The following is a 20,480-nucleotide window of genomic DNA, read 5'->3' as shown; positions in this document are numbered from 1 at the left end:
GCCACTTCACCCGCCGGGCGGGTAAACACCCTGCTCTTTGATTGCGATGAATACACTAAGAGATATTCCATGCATGCATGAGTTGCGACTCTCTCACACACGGGACCTTCATTTTACGTCCTTTTTACGAGGGACAGAGCTTTCTGCCTGTTACAAGAGGGGACAGTGTGATTACACACAACATTGCTCAGTGGGACTCGGGAATCGTCCCCTAGATCGTGAGGCATATCGACGAGCTGCTGACTGAGCTAGCTTACTGCCCAAACATTTAACTTTAACTTTAACTTTTCAAGAAGGCACACACTCACACGCGCACAGACACACAGACACACACACACGCATATATGTATATTCTCATTAATGATAGTAATAGTAAATTTTAATGACAATCACAGACAGTGCAATTCATTGTCTTTGCTGAAAAAAAAAATCACAGAAAGAACGAGCGACAAGAATGCGCATGGTGCAGCAAATACTAATTCTTTTCTCAGTCAGAGTAAAGTCCAAAGTGCATACTTTGCTAATGGAGCTTCGTCCTGTTCCAAGGCACCCTCTGGGCAGATTTTTTTTTTTTGTTTGCTATGTACACTGTACATGTATACGGTGTACACTATGTACCCCCCCCCCCCCCACCACCACCACCACCACCACCACCACTGCAGGGCAAATGCATTAGAGGAGGTAAGATTTTATTCTAGTTTTTTGTACAACAAACAAATTATCCAAGATGGCAGCAGAATTACATGAATTAATATAAATCAATTAGCGTAACTCAGCGGTTACAGCATCGATTTTGATCAAATTTTCGCGAAGTTTCCATGATTTTCTATCAGTTTTTACACTGTAATATCATTGGGAGGGTATTTACGGCATTTTCGTGAAATTATTCCACGGCCGGACAACTTCGCCTTTGACAACTCGGCTGATCGTGGAAGTTAAATTCCACGATCAGTATATAGAGAGTTTGCCGAGAGTTTCCTATGTACTGATTGTGGAATTTGTCGACACCACCTCAGGGATTTTGGATGCAGTTAACACGGGCTGGTGACAAATTTCAGTACATATAGGGCCTATAGTTTCCTATAGGGAAATACGTGTTGGAAATCTGTAATCGCTTATCTCTTGTGTGAGGAGAGCTTCGCACGCACAGAACTAACAAACGCGTTTGGTCTAGACATGAAGCTATTGTATGGTCTTGATCCATTCAAAATCACGGAAGCGTGCAGGCGGTCTGATATTCGGGTACCGGTACGTGTTAAAAGATTATGTCTCCAGTAGCAGAAAACACGATATGGCCATTTACCTACTTTCTGTACACGGTATATTATTCTGCCAGGTAGATATTTTAGACAAGTTCTACTGTATCTGGTGAAGTGAAAAAAAGTCTGTTCTTTGAACGGACGATAATACAGCGGTGGGCCTGGCACTCCGTTCTGGTTCTTGATCGTATACTGTCTCAAAATTCTTGGAGTGAGGTTAAAACTGCCAAGTAATACTGTAATAATGGGGCTGATGAAGAATGCTGCCCTTATGGGTGTGACAGCCATCTTGATAGTGTTCCTGCCAAGATTCTTTCAGACTCCACCACCTGTCATCACAGAGGGTTATGTAGCTCCTGGATTCGAAGACGTCCTAGAGACTTTCAGGTGAGTCGTCGTTAAAAGTGTATTCATCTGGCTTCCTGTTCAAAATGAGCATCAAGTTCAATGAAATCATGTTTATATGTGCATGTTTTTAAAATTCATCTAACCGTCAACATAAACCAAAGGCAGATTATTTTATTCCACTGTGAAACAATGAAGCAAAATCTACAAAAGATGCTTTCTCAGGAATTAAAGCACGGAAACTGACATCTCTCAATTCCCTTACAAAATGTCCAGTGGTAATTACCACAGGACAGTACTACAGGACAGTACCACAGGACAGTCACCACAGGACAGTACCACGTACAGGACGGTACCACAGGGCCAAACCACTGGAATACATGTCCCGTGGTATTTTGGGGCGTACCACAGGGCAGTACGGTTCGGTGTAAAAATGGCAGGGGTAAAAATGGCAGGGGTAAAAATGGCAGAGGTAAAAATGGCAGAGGTAAAAATGGCAGAGGTAAAAATGGCAGAGGTAAAAATGGCAGGAGTAAAATTGGCAGGAGTAAAATTGGCAGGGGTAAAAATGGCAGAGGTAAAAATGGCAGAGGTAAATATGGCAGGGGTAAAAATGGCATGGGTAAAAAGGGCAGAGGTAAAAATGGCAGAGGTAAAAATGGCAGAGGTAAAAATGGCAGAGGTAAAAACGGCAGAGGTAAAAATGGCAGAGGTAAAAATGGCAGAGGTAAATAATTATGTGGTAAAAATGTCAGAGGTAAAGTTGTCAGTGGTCGAAATGTCAGTGGTCAAAATGCTAGAGATAAAAAATGCCATTGATAAAAATTTAGTCGTTGAAATGCAAGAGGACGAGGTAAAAGTGACAGAGATTTTTTTCCTTCATGTTTCCGACACCTTTCTCGCAATACGCGCTTTTCGTGCCTCCTCCTGAAATAAAGCACGGGGGAGACCGGGGAGAAATGGGACACGGGGAAAAATATGGGACACTCATAACATGCTAGTCAACAATCCAATTATATCAGTAAAAAGATGAGCCTCGGTACACCTGAGAATGGACATATTAACCACTATACAGCTCTACATGTATCTTGTCGGTAAAATATCAAACTTACTTTAGATCTGGTAGGTCCTATACTATGTTAATAAGTATTTTAAAAAGTGTGCAAACTTCTGAAAATAAAATTGCTTGATAACAGACATGCAGCAATGAAAAATTGGTTACAGCTCGTTATTCCGAAGGTTCGTTATTCCGAAGGCTCTTTATTCCTAAGATTCTTCATTCCGAAGGTTCATTGTTCCGAATTTCATTTTCGGATTAACCAATCTTCGGAATAACGAACCTTCGGAATAACGCCACAAATTTTCGGATTAACGAAGCCTTTTTCATTTTCGGATTAACGAACCTCTGTATAGGTATACGGAATTTGCGTGTTTTGGATTAACGACCCTTCGGAATAACGAACCTTCGGAATAGCAAACCTTCGGAATAACGAACAGCACCCGAAAAATTTGCAGGGATCTTTTATTGTTTCTGTTACCACTGAGAGAAATTTAAAAGGGCAGTGTTACATTTCTCCCCGCGGCACATGTAAAGAGAGTCTTGCAGAGCTTCAGCGATCCCTGTGTAAATTGAATCGCGATCATAATATGGTAGTCAAAGGCGGTGATTTCAATCTACCTGGATTGGATTGGATTGGATTTTCTTACTGTTGTTGTATAACGAGGGAACAATGTCATTTTCGATGGCTGAATCTACCAATCTTTAGCAACACACCATGTTGATAACATAATGGAATCTGACTTTGGAGCAACAGCTAAGTTTGAAAGGCATCAAACATTAACATTTTTTCGCCTGCGGATTCGTTCAACAATGATTGAAAGAAATCCCATGGCAAACGATCAGTTTTTACTCTCACTAGAACAGTTTATTGCTAAAGTTCGTCTCCAGTTTCAATAGGCATAAGTTTGTAAAGTGACCACAAAGTATTCATTAAACTTCGAGATATTTGTTTTTGCGCCATGAGATACTTAAACAATGTAACAAAATATTTTGCAAGAGCTTATTTGTTTTTGCGCCATGTGATACTTGAACAATGTAATAAAATATTTTGCAAGAGCTTACTTATGTCTGCCGATACATTTGCTGTAGTTTGTCTTTTGCGTTTTGTATTTTTACTTCTACATCATGTCGTGAGCAGGCCTTGTGAGATAAATAGGCTCCTACGACACCTGAATGTGAGGAAATAATATTGAACAGGTGAAAAATTAGCGGTTTGCTTCGACTATGTCTCCTTCACTTCTTTACACTAAACAGTTCAAAAAATGAAAAGTAATGACAATATACTAGCCTGGACGTGAGCGGAATTCGTTTGTGTAAGAGTGTGTATGTGAGAGTATGTATATCTGCGTATATGTTTATACCAAAAGATGGTTCGTGTGTGTGTGTATGTGTGTGTGTGTGTGATAACTTCATTGGGCGAAACAACGTAGGATTATACTGTTTAAGGACTTTGCAGCATTGTTGGATCCCCCTAATAATGATAAATAATAATAATGATATTAATAATAATAATAATAATAATAATAATAATAATAATGAAAATAATAATAACAATAATACTGAATAATAAAAGTAATTTCCCATGGGCCTACTAGGCTCTTAGCTGGTTTATTATTTCTCTGCACACAGACAGATTACGCCACTGCACTTGAATCAAACTCAGAATAATGAGAGTGCTCTAATCTTTTTTAAACATAATTAAATCAATATTCTTCAAATCTGCAATTTGGATTTGTTAATTCGATAAATACAGTTTGCTCTGACTAGGATATCATTCAAGACCTCTTCGTTAAGTTTATATCTGACGAAATCGCTCTCATTACTTCTGACATTTTACTTCTGCCATATTTACCTCTGCCATTTTTACCTCTGCCATTTTTACCTCTGCCATTTTTACCCCTGCCATTTTTACCTCTGCCATTTCTACCCCTGCCATTTCTACCCCTGCTATTTTTACCTCTGCCATTTTTACCCCTGCCATTTTTACCCCTGCCATTTTTACCCCTGCCATTTTTACCTCTGCCATTTTTACCTGGCACCGGCAGTACCACAGGACAGTACCACAGGGCAGTACCACAGTACACCGTACTACCGTAGGGCAGTACCACAGGACCAGTATAGCCTACCCCAGAACAGCAATTTGGATTTGTTAATTCGATAAATACAGTTTGCTCTGACTAGGATATCATTCAAGACCTCTTCGTTAAGTTTATATCTGACGAAATCGCTCTCATTACTTCTGACATTTTACCTCTGCCATTTTTACCTCTGCCATTTTTACCTCTGCCATTTTTACCCCTGCCATTTTTACCTCTGCCATTTTTACCTCTGCCATTTTTACCTCTGCCATTTTTACCTGGCACCGGCAGTACCACAGGACAGTACCACAGGGCAGTACCACAGTACACCGTACTACCGTAGGGCAGTACCACAGGACCAGTATAGCCTACCCCAGAACAGTACCCCAGCTAGGCACTGTTCTGTAGTATTTGGGGACATTACCACAGGATAGTACAGGTCATTAATTACCACACAACATTACCACAGGTCATTACCACACAGCATTAGTTGTACCATGGTACAACAGGAGAGTACCACACAGGGTGGATCGAAAAAAAAAATCCGGGAGAATCGATAGCAGCATATCCAGGAATATTCGTGATAGGCGAGTGATGAATTACTTAGGACAAACATGGCCCTTCTTAATAAACCTGTCCTGCTCCTTACATATAACCTCAAACAACAGTCTCACAGGGCCTAGTGCCACTCTAGTCCTATGTACAGAGTAGATCTGTATAGTACAAATCCTATTCCTATATATTTATGGCCATCTATCCGTAATGCATTATGGCATTGTTACTAATACCTTGATATCAAGATATATAAATACACTTTCATAATAATATATATTTATGATGGGAATAACATAACATTATTAGAAAATTTTTAATAAAGTTCAAAGTAAGTCCCATCATTAATATTTCAACTTTTTAAGTCTTTTATGAGTTTTTTTCTAAAATCTATATTGCTTTTTTTGAATATTCATGAGTTACGTAAAAATTTGTACCACAGGAACACCACAGGAATACTACAAGAGTACCGCATGAAATGTCACATGCTTTATATTGTCAGCACTTACACTTAATAGGTAATACTGTAGGAGTGTGGTACTGTGGTACTGTCCTGTGGTGTGGTACTGCCCTGTGGTAATGATGTGTGGTACTGCTCTGTGGTAATGGTATGTGGTATACTGTCCTGTGGTAGTGTCCTAAGAATGGTACTCTCCTGTGGTACTGTCCTGTGTTACGTCCCAAAATACCGCAGGACAATTCGTGTTGTACTAGCTGTCCTGTGGTACTGGACCTGCGGTAATGTCCTGTGGTTATGTCCTGTGGTACTCCCCTGTGGTACTGTCCTGTGGTACATCCCAAAATACCACAGGATAATTCCTGTCGTACTGTCCTGTAGTATTGTTCTGTCGTACTGCCCTGTGTGATACTGTCTTGTAGGCCTACCATACATCAGTGCCTGTGCTGTCATATGTTTTTGTTGTACATGCATGGCACTGAGAAGTACCACAGGGAGTACTGCACGAGCCTGTGACACTGTAACACACAGTTCCTGTGGTAACATTTATTTGTGTGGTACATTGTGTGATATCGACAAGTACCACAGGGAGTACAACACGAGCCTGTAACAGGCCCGTAGCCGGGGGGGGGGGGGGGGGGGGGGGGGGGGGGGGGGGGGTGGCGTCGGGTGCGTACGCACCCCCAAACTCTGAAAGGTCCACTTTTTCATAATAACGGTTTTTAGCAATTCTCAAGATAACAATCCAAATAAATATAAGACACATCATATGCTACGTAAATGTGGAAGAGTACGTTTAACAATGTTACAAATAATTGTACGAAACCCTTTTGTTGTATGAACCATCGGATCGTCCCCATGCACACAAACACAAATGTTATGTATCAATTTGTGCAAGCTATTATCATATTGGCACTGCATGCCATGGTCCTTGGCGCGTGTGACCGGTGTTGTTTTTTTTTTTCCACTGGCCGCCCGAGTACGTGCGATTCGTGGATGACATTGAGGTTGACACTTGCATTTTTTCACAGGAACAGAGGTAAGTGGATGAAAATCTAATAGCCTCAAGTTTACATATATGATAAAATTTAAAGAAATTTCCTCGAAATTACTATAATCGAAAACCTGAGACATTTTATATCTACGTCTTACAAAGATATAGTACATGTATATATAAGTACATGTTGGCATGATAATGCCTGGGGATAGATTATTATGTCAACTATTTTCCATTATGAATGCATGCTCCAATCAAATTGTGAAAAGGTGGTCATGAATTAGCATTTCTTACGAACGATCAGGAGAGACAAAACAAAATGAAAGGCCTGTCTTACTCCAGTTCTCTTGTAACACTCATTGGGCCATTATGCATGCCTAACAAATTATAATAGCTGCTTTTTCTAGCCCTTTTGCTAGTACCAACATTCGAGAAAAGATCATCTATCTTAGAGGGTATGAGAGAGAATGGAAAGTGCTGAGCTATGAAGTAAAATGGTAAAGTAAAAAGTTTGTCAGGTAGTATTACAAAAGAAACTCATTCTTTTTTGTTTGTTTATTTTATCATTATTTACTTATCTCTCTTCTAACTTAAAGGTAGTGGATATCTTTGCAGCCCAAATTCGAAAATGCCTAGAGACAGCTAGTAATCAAATATGCTACTATAATTTAATAAATAAGAAATAACCATTCCAGTATGTATCTTAGTGTGCACAGTAAGACAGATCAAATCAAATAGGAAAACATCTGAGCACTAAGCCTGAGGTCTGAATTTGCACTCAACTTCTTCCAATGGCTAACGGATGTTTAATTTTTGAATTTCACTGACCTCCAAATTTCACAAAGAAAACCTTCTTAGCATGATGGTTAATATGACATTTGACTGATACAGTACTCTCCGCATAATCGGGTAGGCTCGGGCAGAGCGTTTCTTACCCGATTAAGCGGAGTACCCGATTAACAGAAGAACACGTCTCATTCACAATTGACACACACAGTGTGTATGTACATGCATTGTACACTGCACCAAACACCTACACTGTTATATGCTTAACACTCGTGCTTGCACGGCACATTATACATACCTTGCACTTATTCAGTCACGAGCAATAATCTACACTCTTTTTATGGACAAAATTAATCACTCCCCAAATGGTCCATCTTCTTTGCAAATTAAGCAGAGAAGGCGATTAGCCGTGGAAAATTTGACATTCATGATTTCTTAAAGTGTTATATCTGCTATAAAATGTGGGTAGAAAGTAGATAACAAGGAAATTATTTACCCATTTATGCGGAGAGGCAACCCGATTATCAGGTAATTTCAATGTGCATTGGAACTGATTTTGACATTACTACCCAATTAAACGGAGTACCCGTTTAAGCGATACCCGATTACGAGTACTGTATTGGAGATGTTTGCGAATCGGATCTACTACCTTTAATATTATTAAATCTAAAATGATTATTTGAAAGTTCGGAAATGCTGGAAATATCCTACCATAAGGAGGCAAAATATAAATGGTTCACATTTACAATTCATTTTGTTTTAAAATTTTTCTTATTCATTTTCGTTTTTGACAAACTCGCATACCAACGGCTGCTATACTGTATAGTAAAGTGAATGTTTCATCTTCCAAACAGCATCCAATGGGATGGAAAACTCCAACTGAAAGGTGGACACCGTGACCATACTCGCTAAAGAAAACGCGTAATAGGGGTCGTTTTTTCTCACGGATTAGATGGAAAATGTGATGTACGAGCGTATATAATCAAAGGGTATCAAAAAGGCCGAAATTTGGGAAAATGGTATATTGTTCAATCATGATGAAGTACTTCTTTAGGGTGCAGGAAACATTTAAGGAATACTTGTTTTTAAGGACCGAAAAAATCATATGATCATTACTCGTTTAGGGGCCATTTTGAAAGTCCATGTATGAGCATGGTGTCCACCTTTTAATTGTCGCTACCCCTCACGGGACAGTATCAAAGGACCGTTTTGTTAATTAACGCAATCCCCCCTTCCTTTAAAAATCCTGGCTTCAGGCCTGCTAACGCGGGTATACAATAGAAAAATAAAAGTTAAAACAACACCAGGAAAATCACTATTCTCAATTTTGCGGCGCGCTACGCGCGCAGAGTCTCGAACACAATTAAACTTTGCAACTTCCTGGCAAAATGAGTTTTTATAATTTCCTAGATGAAATACCGTAACGCGATTGCATGCAACAGACAAAAATACAAATTTCCTCGAGACTTTAAAACGTCATTAAAACAGTCAAAATTCACAATTTGCGGCGCGCTTCGCGCGCAAATTCTTATACAACTTTTGTAGTTCGGTCGTCCAAAGAATATATATATATATATATATATATATATATATACATATATAATTGTGTGTGTGTGTGTGTGTGTGTGTGTGTGTGATCATTGGTATTGGTACCGAAGGTCCGTTTTTTTAGTGACCGCACCCCCCCCCCCTTGAAAAATCCTGGCTACGGGCCTGCTGTAATACAGTACCGCACAGTTCATGTGGTAACATATATTTTTGTGGTACATTGTGTGGTACCGACAAGTATACTACAGGGAGTACCCTACAAGCCCATGGTACAGCACCACACAGTTCCTGTGGTAACATTGATTGTGTGTGTTACATTGTGTGATATGGACAAGTACCAAAGGGTGTACCACAGGACATTTTTGTTAGGGAAAGAAATTAAAAAAAATGAGTTCCGTTCAAATTAATATTGGAGGTCACTGTCACGTAAAGTGCTGTATAAATTCTAAGCATAAAAAGAAATATAAAAAACAACTAAATTTATAATCATCTGCCTACTTCTTGAAAGCACCAGCATGTTGAATCCTATCTCGATCTGGATCTATATTTCAAGTCAGATTAGTTAACAGCTTTCAAAGAACAATAACGAATTGAATCAATTCTTTTCATCCTGATCATATAAAGTACACACCAATAAAGATAATAATACGCCTCTTAGCATTGGACTTTAACAGCTAAACACCTAAGAGAAAGGAGAAAAGATCAGCGTGAACAGTAGAAGAAATCGCTAAAAGCTCAAGGAAGCAGACACTGAAATGTAGCATGTGAATGAATGAGAATCAGAAAGACGTCGATCATATTCCGTATAATTGATCTTTAATTCAAATATAATCTCGAATTAATCAAATATTTCACACAGAGCGAACTTTGAGAGTGGTCGAGATCCCCGTACTGGAGGAGCGGCATTTGCTGCCTATCATCGGGGAAAGAAAGTCGTCGACATTTGGGGTGGTTTCGCAGATTATGAGAGCAAGCGGAAATGGCAGCAAGACACTATCTCCATTTTCTTCTCATCAACGAAAGGTGAATTCCGTCTTTCTATACATCTAAAATCATTGTACACGTTACAGTGTCATACATGATGATTGTGGTAGACCTGTCTCGAAACTTGATACAGAAATGGTAAGAATCTTGGTCGCAAATATACTGCAGTGAGATTTATTAGCACAAAGACAGACGTGAAAGGACACAATCAATGATCAGCTGTTTGTGTTCTTACTTGTGTAGCTAGAAAACAGCAGGGAATTTAAGAAAAATAGAAATAGTATTCCCCCTGGTTATGTGTTTAAGGTACTTTCATTATACACAATAGTGCTGTGCCAAACTCGTATTCCGATTATAGTTTGGGGTTCCCCGTTGAGATGGAACGGTCATTTTTATCAACTTGGCATGTTGATTTCAAAGTCTGGAGATGGGAGGGGGGGGGGGGCAACCGGGGGAGGAATTCACAACATTAAGGTGAACTTAATTTACGCAAAGCCATTCATATTCCCACATTGATAACTATCAGTATCAGTTAGCTCACTCCGGTCCTTATCTCCTTTTAGTCAGGGGTGGAGCTTCAGAATGTTCTACATTGTAGTGAAGACGAGGGAGGGACGGAGAGAATGGAAAACTTACTGAACCTCGTGGGGTCAAGAAAGAGAGCCCTTGCCCATTTCCGCTCCCTTCTTTCCTTTGAGCCGGGACCCAGAAAATGGTGGAGTTCATACAGTGCCCATGAGTTGTCACTTTTTCAGGTTTTGTGATACATGTACCTCCGAGCCCACTACCCCCCCCCCCCCCACACACACACACTTTTTTTTTAGGTAAGCAAATTGTTTTCGATTTGCCTTCATTTAACAATGGCTATGTCCCCTGACAACTAAAGGAGATTAATACTTCAAGCCTTATTTCCCTGATTGTAATTATTTCTTTCCCCCGATGTAGGAGTTGCGTCAGTCTGCATCGCCATGCTTGTAGATCGAGGTTTGCTGGACTACAACAAACCAGTCGCCCACTACTGGCCGGAATTCGCACAGAAGGGCAAAGAAAAGGTCACCGTCAAAGACATGTTGGAGCATAAGGTTATATTAAACTCTTCCATACTGAAACCTGAAGTGTCTGCCTAGGGGGATTATACAGTTTTGGTTGAGATGGGGCTTGATATTTTCTCTTTTTTATTTTTGTTTTATGACGAATTTTGAGATAATGAGAAACCTCTCATGAAATATGATGAGAATGTATCATTCTAAGAGAAATTCAGAGTCTATTCAATGAAAGTTGGTTTTGAAATGGCTGAGATATGAAAAAAAGCAATATAGGACCCACCTTTTATTAGGATCGCCGCTTGTTTTACTTTGTTTTTTTGGATGTCTCAGACACTTCAAAACCCATTTTCTTCAAATAAAGTTTGTATTCCTCTTAAAATCGTATGCTTTTCAACATTTCATTATGTGGTTTCTAAGTATCTCGCAAAAATAAGTTAAAAGCTAAAATCTCATGTCAACCAATACTATACCATCATTTAATAAAGGGACGCAGTCCTCACGAAATAAAAAAAAATATATATATATATGTTGTTGGTACCTCCAATGAACTACTTTCACCAAAAACAAACTTTCAAATCACCAAATAAGCTCGTACATTTTGGTTGAAAAAGTGTGACTTTGCATGGTGAATATGCTAATGAGCAAGTATTGGCGGAGAGTCATACGTCATCGATGCACAACTCTTTCCAGTGGTGTTCTGCTCGTCATGCGTACGCTCCCTAGTTATTTATAAATACATGTGTACTATTTATTTTTATAATAATTGTATATATAAATAAGCTTGAAATATTTTGTTTGAAATAATCAAACCACATATTGTCACATTTTATGAAAAAATCAGATATGATCATTTTGAACACTTAAATTGGTTTTCTGAGGCACGGCTGTCAACTTGAGAGTAGGGAATCAATGACGTTGCACCTTTTGGTAGGCTCTTACACGATCGCTTGCAGGAATTATTTTTTAAAAATCGCGTACGGAGACAATTTTTGATGTCCACGCGTATAAATTGGTGAAAGGTTATATTTTTTACTATTCTTGATTATCAGTACAGTGAAAATCTCAGGACTGCTTCCCTTTAAAGGCAAAAATCTAAGAGGAAAATTCCTGGAACATTTAAAAGTTGGTGTATTAATTAAGAGTTAATTATATAGAAAGAACAGTGACAGATTTATGAAAATCTGATGGTAACTGAATTTTTAAGTTAAAATTGTACTGTGAAATTATGCAAACGAGTACATTATATTTGTTTTTGAAACACACATTCGCAAACAAACTTAAAAGAATGTGCAATTTAGAATAACACTAAATAACTTCAACTTTATTTTCATTTCTATTGAATAAACATGGAAAATTATATATAAAATGTATTAACAGAACACATTTGTAACAATTTCAAAGGAAACGTACATGTGATCACGAGTAACAACATAAATTCATAAGGTATAAATATATATGCATAATACAAGAATTGGAATGAAAATGGAGGGTCCCACTAAAAAGCAAAGCTAGTAGGGTATGGGACCCTGAAAATACATACACAAAATCAAAGAAACCAATGTCAACTGACATTAAATCAACTTAAGAAGGGAAAAAAGAAAAAAAGAAAAAAAGAGGGAAAAAAGAAGAAAAGAGAAAAAAGAGACTATGGTACAACACGCGCCATCGTGGACACAAGGAGACTGGACTTCATGATGTACAGCTTGTAAGTGTAATGATAAAAAATGATAAATTTTACAGTGTAGATAGTAATTATCGTGCTATTCCATCCTAACGATGGAATCCATTCTTACGTGAATTATTCTCATAAAATAGCATGTATGATATGTGATTGACACATGACTGGTGGTTTTACTTGCCCTTCTAAGGCGGGGATTTTTGTATCCGCACCACCTGGTTTGAGCCTGGAGTTGCTACAAGACGTTGCAAAGGCGGGTGAACTAATGGCAAGGACAGAGCCACAATGGGAATATGATGGCCACACCCATGGTTACCATGGTTTCACATTTGGACCACTAGTCAATGAGCTTTTGCGGCGAGTTGACCCTCAACATCGAACTCTGGGACAGTTTTTCAAGGAGGAGATAGCAAAGCCTTTCGGTAATGTCAATTGATAGTACGTTCAGACAGTCAAATTGATTCCTTATTTAGAAAAGGGACGAAATGGTTTATCTTAATTCCGAAGTTGATTGGAAAATGAAAGAAGGTTCCTTATTCCGAAGATCCGTTTGTCCGAAACACAATCTCAATATGTGTATTTAGATGATCATTAATCCGAAAATAATTTTTAAAAAGTTTGTTAATAAGAAAATCGTTAAAGTTCGTTATCGTTATTCCGAGGGTTTGTGAATCTGAAATAATGAAATAAGGGTCGTAATTCCCCGACTGAGTATTTTGACCAGAAAATGAAATTAGGTTCGCTGTTTTGGAGGTTTGTTAATCCGAAAATGAAAAGAAGGTGCCTACTTACGAACCTTCGGACTAGCTAACCTATTCAAATTTTCGGATTAAGGATCATCTAGAATGATGAACATTCAGAATAACGAACTGTAACCTAAAAATGAGGGCTAGGAACGGTAGACAGTGGTAAAAAGAGAAAGAAAACAAAATGATCGCATGAGACACATTAAAGGGCTCCTGAAATCCAAATGCATGTTGATTTGTGTCGATTTTATGATACCCTCAACATCACTTTCGCGGTGAAATGTATATCTAGAAACATTCCACATATTTTTAACGAATTTCTCTTCTATTTTTCTTCAGATTACTTGGGAACACCAAAAAAGAAATCCTTCGAAACCAATATTCCTCAAATGACGTCATCTGAAAATTATTGCTACTTTGCTGAAATGTTTAACAAAAGACATTGGAATACACCTTCCCCTGGACTCAACATAACTTGCGTGTTCCCTCACCATGTCTTTTGTTAGTCACATTCACAGAAACATGCGAGTTATGCTGAGTCGAGGGGAAGGTGCATAATTCCACTCTTTTTTTTTTTTTTTTGGTAATACATCAATATGCCCTCACATGCTCACCCTCTCGCATGAACACATGCACAATTTCTTGCTAATGCCGTTTAAATATCCTTTCTTTCAGGCATAGATTTCCACATTGGTCTTCCATTGGAAAGCAACCACCGCGTCGCCCGCCTTCTCGTTGACAATCGCCCGGTATTGGTGCTACTCCTTGAGAGTCTACGGACTTCGGATGGAAGACAATCTGTAAAACACATGATAGCCACGAACGCCATTCTAGAAATGATGGACAATGTGAATGAAATTGCAGATGTACGTATACATGAACATCCACTCCCCCCCCCCCACACACACACAATGTATATAGCAAAGGTCGAGGATGTGAAGGTTGTATACATTAAAGCATTCTTTGCCCCGCTCTTGTCACACCAAGGAGGCTTTATACATGGAGTTCCCGCTGGCTGTGATTATTCAAACAGTTGTCAGATTGATGTACAAAAGAATTCCACAAGTGCACTTGTGCCTTTGATGATCGATGTTCGACGCCGCCGTCATGCAGAGCAATCTGAGAATTAATTTCGAACGTTATCATAATGTTGGCCATATTTTGGTTATTCATTTATTAAATAAAATGAAATTTCACTTAATGATAAAGCATGTAAAACAAAAAGTCAATTCCGTCAAGAAATTTGCGTAAAAGTGTACATCACAGCAGCTGTATCACGTGAAAAAGTTTAAACCTGTACCATCCTGGAAAGCTGGTTTAATCACTTTTCCGCCCAATTTCCATTTAAGGAAACTAATATGGAATAATCTTCAAGTATAATTCTTTATTGATAGATATATCACATTAGTGCCCGGATATGCCCAGTCGAGTAATTTCAAGTTTCATCTTCATTTCAGCATTTTTCGCTCAATTTCTATTCGCGCATCCTCGTGTCTGTACCGCCTACCTCTTAACTAGGAGGGATAGCGAAAAGTAATTACCATCACAAAGAGATAGCTTCCTTTGAAAGTGGCTGGTGATTTAAGCCATGTTCAGACGTATTTCTAGTCGGAGTAAAAATTTATGGCACGGCAATTAAAATAAAAATTAATGCACATCTTACCACGACCCTTGTGTCCACACGACGGTCGTGGGAAGAAACTCCGACCAATTTATATGCGAGGGTCGGTGTAACTTCCGGAAGTGGTAGCGCCGCGCACGTCGACCATGCGATTGTTTTTTTACCAGTGGCATGTGTCTTCTCCATTCTTGTTGATGGAAATTTCTGCATGAGCGCTAGCTTCTTCGTCGCTATCGACTAGGTTAGAATTGCACTACACCCGCACGGGTAGTCGCAAAATGTCAACATTGCGATTTGACCCAGGAAGTTTTACCTAGTTCGTAAGGTTTGTAAGTTCATAGATACTCCGAGGGCTTGTCCGCACGGGCAATTTACTCCGACCGGCTAGTCGTGGTAGCGAGATACTCCTGAGAAAACTCAGGAGTATCTCGTTCGGAGGAAGAGGTCGTGGTAAGTTCCTCCGATCGGAGGAAGTTACCACGACCATGTTCAGACGGGCACTACTCCGACCTATCCTCCGAAGTTACTCCGACCAAGCTTCCTCCGACCCTTCCTCCGAAGTTACTCCGATCAAAACTGCCTCCGTCTGAACACAGCTTATCAAATGAGACACGAGTCAATAGATTGTCTTCGTATCTGCGCGGCAGATCCTGTTTGGCACATGTTTCAAATATTTTTGAGCGGCGGCTTCGAACGTGGGATCAAAGCGAATAACACTGTTGTTACTCCATCTCTTGGACCTCCTTGGTCACACCCTAGATTTTTTGTTTCTTTTCAGAAAACTCGATGTGAGATCGTAACGGGTCGGTGCAATATAATGCTAACCCACACAACAGTCATTTTGAGATAATCGATGTTGAATGTTTGGAAACTCCATACATTATACATTAATAAAACATGAATATATGCATTTTTACCATCTTATTGATTGAATTCAAATATGATATTTTCACGGAGAATAGATTGAAGAGAAGGATTATGAAAATGCATGTAACTCAATTTTGACAGAAGTGTGGATTAGCACGCACCGACCCTCTCTATTGTTTCAGATCTGGTCATATTATAAGAACGAAATAGATGAAATGAATAAATGAATGAAGGAATGAATGAATGCATGAATGTCGCAATACAAAAAGCCCTATACCAGCTAACTCCATCACTCCTGAGTCTCCATATTTGTTCCACTTACGTCCCCAACCCCTCCCCCCCCCCCCCCACCGCCCATCTCTCTTTCTATACAGGAAGTTGTGTTATCTTAAATATATTTTTACATAAGTAGTATTTTCTCATTTCCATCAGATTCTTTTTGAACCAGGTTTTATCGACATCTATTTTTAATGTCTTTTTTTTTTGGGGGGGGGGGGAGGCTACTATTAGTTGAGATGTCTGTTCTGTGTTATGTTTAATTCTCATTTGCTCTACTCTGCATGTTCATAAATACGTCTTTTTCTGGGCAGTGTATTGCTATTTCTATTGCGTTTTAATACATCCTTCGATGTTTTCTTTTGTTGTTTGGTTAATTTGAGATGGTGATCATCACTGATAGCGCTTAACTGCCGACAAGAGAATATAATCAGCTTCAACTTCAAAAACACGAAGAAAGGCATTTGCATGGAAGATAAACTCTAGAGGTTTAGGCATGCCACGATGTATGCATTCACACACACTCTCTATATACCATTTCATTAAAAGCATTTGACAGTTGACATTTTGAAGTTTTGGTAATTTCTGCAAAACAGTTTTTGTACAGTGGATATGACTATACAAAGGAGTGAGCTAACCATGTCATACCCTCCTAAGTTTCCATTGATCGTGTGAAAAAGAACAATGAAGAAAAACTGTGATCAGTTAGAGATACGTGAATTTGAGTCTCGGGCATAATTGCGCTTGAATGAAAAACTGGAAACTTCAAAATTTTATGTACAAACTATATCGTAAGTTGTGAGGGGATGGCATGCTCACTTTGCCATTTGCATGTTCATAAAGATTGCTTAAGAACTGTTCCCCCCCCAAAAAAAAAATAAATAAAAAAATAAAAAAATAAATAAAAATAAATAAATGAATAAATAAATAAATAAATAAAAATAAATAAATAAATAAACTTCAAAATGTCAAAATTTTCCTATTTTTCGTCCGATTTCGATAAAAAATTATACAGTTGAACTCGCTTTATTTTACTCTTTCTTTTCAGATTAGCTTATCTTTGAACTTAATTTCCCCTTAAATTTTTTTTCGTCATAACATCTCCCACTTCAGCTAACATAATCACCCACTTTGCTTCACACACGTCAAAATGATACGTATCTGACGGGGCAAACTGCCTGACGGTAGGGTCCCAATAAAGCCCAATAACAACGAAAAGAGAGCATTGAAAACGTTTCTGTCTTTTGCACAGCTCCGAGTCTTTAACAATCCCGCGTACAGAGCCATCGAATTGCCTTCAGCCAACGGTATCGGGTCTGCGGCTGGCCTTGCAAAGGTGCGTATGAAGAAAAAAAGAAAAGAAAATGGCGGCAATGTAGAAAACGTGGTGCTATCTGCACTTGATATGCTAAAGTGATCAGAATGAATAGGATATAATCTAATATCATGGTGTAAAGATGCCACGTAGGAAGTAATTAGCTTACAACATGAGAGATGGTAAAATAATATTTGCCGAAGGATTGTCGGATACCTTTTTTTTTCTGTATAAGCGGAACGAAAAAAAAAATATCAAGTGTGTAAATAGAAAGAGCAATAATTTTTGGTTCCATATTATCCCTCTGATATATAAGGCAATTCACTGATAAATGGATGAGTTTACAGTTGTATCAAAGTTTCAAGAAAATATTAATATTTTGTAAGATTTTCATTAACAATTCATGTTGTTAATCAATTTATTTCTTTTTTCTTTTTCTTTTCTTTTCTTTTGATAACATGATATAATATTGGTATACGCAGTTGAGTATATAGAAAATGCGCAGTGTACATTCACAATTATTATCAATATACTATTATTATTATTGTTATTATTATCATTATCATTATTATTATTATCATTACTATTATTATTTCTTCATCCATATACTCCTTTCATAAAGCAACGTAATTATGTAAAGCAAAGTAATTCTGAGGATAATCGTTAATTGTTAATGTGTCAAAAGTGATAACTTGCATCTCCAAGTGACTAAATACGCCATCATGAAAAGTAACATGATATGATTAGCCGTTGTGTCTCATTTAAACACCATTGTCTGATGCGTCCTCCATTTTCTACCTAACATGACATTGTCATATTTTAAGCTTCTCTATATATTTTTCCCCCACCAATTACTTAAACAAGATGGAAAATATGACCCAGTACAACGTAAAAACATTTACGCCTATGTGCGTGTTTATGTATGTGTGGGTGTCCATTTCCGGCCTTAAACCAAATAATGTGATGTTCTTCTGTTTTCAGCTCTATGGAATAATTTCATCTGGTGGCATAGACCCAGTTACTAACAGAACTCTGCTGTCGAAGGAGAGAATCGACGATTTTCTGAATTTCGAGCCTCCTTCTGTCGACAGAACCCTTGGTCTCCCTATCTCCTTCAATCGCGGGATGATGAAAGTTTATAAGTTTGTGGTATGTTGCCAATCAGGCCGTAAGAGATGACAAAAAGAGAAGTCAAACCTGTCTATAGCGGCCACTCAAGGGACACGAAAAAGTGGCCGTTATAGGCAAATGGCCGCTGTAGCCAGGGTCGTTGGCTTATATATCAAAGAATTGCTTAATGGTCGTATACGGAAGGTGGCCGCTATAAATAGGTGGCCACCAAGGGAGGTGGTTTGACTGTAACTGGTTTTGTATTTGAATACAATGACACTACCACAGTTTTACAGTAGTGATTTCTTTTTCAAGTCAATTCCTCAACGAAACACCTCATATTCCACACAATACGGGATCATATTTTTCCGCAATTTGATTGGCTAATGTTTGTATTTTACAGCTTATTTCTTTCTTTTTTTTATAACCCTCTCATAAATGATTCTGTCCAAAATGATTTTTCGTTTATGAGACCCTCGCTATTATTTGATGAGATCAAGTAATGATAACATCAAGATAGCTATTTCAAACGTAAACATACCTTTGCCATAAAAGGGTATTTGTTACCCTTTATAAATTTCACATTTCTTTTTACATAACTGAACTTATGCCCGTGATTCTAATGTCTATATCTGAAGGATTGAGTTATGATTTAATACGTCAACTGACATGACATTCTCCTTCTTTTTGTAGGACGGAGTGACAATGTTTGGGCACCACGGATCTGGCGGTCAATGGGGCTGTGCAGACCCGGGGCATCAGGTTGGATTCGCCTACGTCAGTAGCATTATGCTTCATAATCCTATTGGTGATGATCCTCGGACTAATCAACTTGTGCAGAGTCTTTATAGATGTGTCCAAAAGATTGAAAATCATTAATTTTGAGGGACTTTTTACTATTTAAATACAAATTGTCCTTCTCTATTTTCTTTTTAAAATCGGTGAACGTATTTGTACCAATTCCCTTTATCATATTTATCGAAATATTTCACAACGTACAATGTAATACGCAACCAACAGTGGATTGACATAAATCTTTAGGCATGTAAGAATTTGAAAAGAAGTACACTTTGTAATTTTTTGAAGTTGTAGTGCCATCATCGCTTGACAAGATGACTATTCTACAGCTTGTGATTTCACACGGGTGCAACTATACAGAAAAGATTTCTAACTTTCCTCAAACTTTCACTCCAGTTTAACTGTATTACTGAATTCACTCAATCTACAGTAGATGAACTTTTCCTTTAAATGACTACAGAGTGCCAAAAAAGAAATTCAATGTATTCTGTATAGTAGTAAAAAAAGATATTGGTTGATATAGGGCAGGCTTATGATACGTGAAATCATCACCAACACTCTCTTCAAACAAAACTTGAAGACTTACTTATTATGATGTCCCTATAATCTTATGTGCACTGGACTTATACTGTCGCTGCCTGGTAATTTATATATATTTCATCTTCTGTGGCGACCAGGGATGGACGATCTCGTAGCGCTTTGTATCCAGTGGAAAAGGCGCTCTAAAAATGTCTACTATTGTAATTATCATATCTAGTGAAACTCTATATTTCTGCAGCAACTGCTAACTTAAGAAACCGTTGAAAGAAAGAAGGAGGACGGAAATTGGCCTGGTTGAGTTATTTCTTGAAACATTTTGATAATTAAGGGGGTCGGTGCAATATAGTGCTAACTACACTTCTGTCAAAATTGAGTTACATGCATTTTCATAATCTTTATCCTTCACTCTAACCTCCG

The 20,480-nt window shown here is 38.3% G+C and overlaps 1 protein-coding gene across 1 annotated transcript; it reads left to right on the top strand.

The window, feature by feature from the left end:
• Window positions 1-1,168: 1,168 nt before the first annotated feature.
• On the top strand, window positions 1,169-19,605 carry LOC139742856 (beta-lactamase domain-containing protein 2-like). Its single transcript, XM_071653372.1, has 8 exons — window positions 1,169-1,646; window positions 9,942-10,105; window positions 11,012-11,148; window positions 12,981-13,212; window positions 14,212-14,402; window positions 17,553-17,636; window positions 18,597-18,764; window positions 19,419-19,605. Exons 1-8 carry the CDS (start codon window positions 1,504-1,506, stop codon window positions 19,602-19,604), a joined length of 1,305 nt encoding a protein of 434 aa, XP_071509473.1. The 5' UTR covers window positions 1,169-1,503; the 3' UTR covers window position 19,605.
• Window positions 19,606-20,480: the final 875 nt, after the last annotated feature.

The sequence above is a fragment of the Diadema antillarum genome, unplaced genomic scaffold (genome assembly GCF_040938485.1).
Source record: "Diadema antillarum isolate AM-2024a unplaced genomic scaffold, OU_Dant_1.0 seq00001027_RagTag, whole genome shotgun sequence".
Lineage (NCBI taxonomy): Eukaryota > Metazoa > Echinodermata > Echinoidea > Diadematoida > Diadematidae > Diadema > Diadema antillarum.
This window is presented reverse-complemented; position numbering and strand designations above follow the sequence as displayed.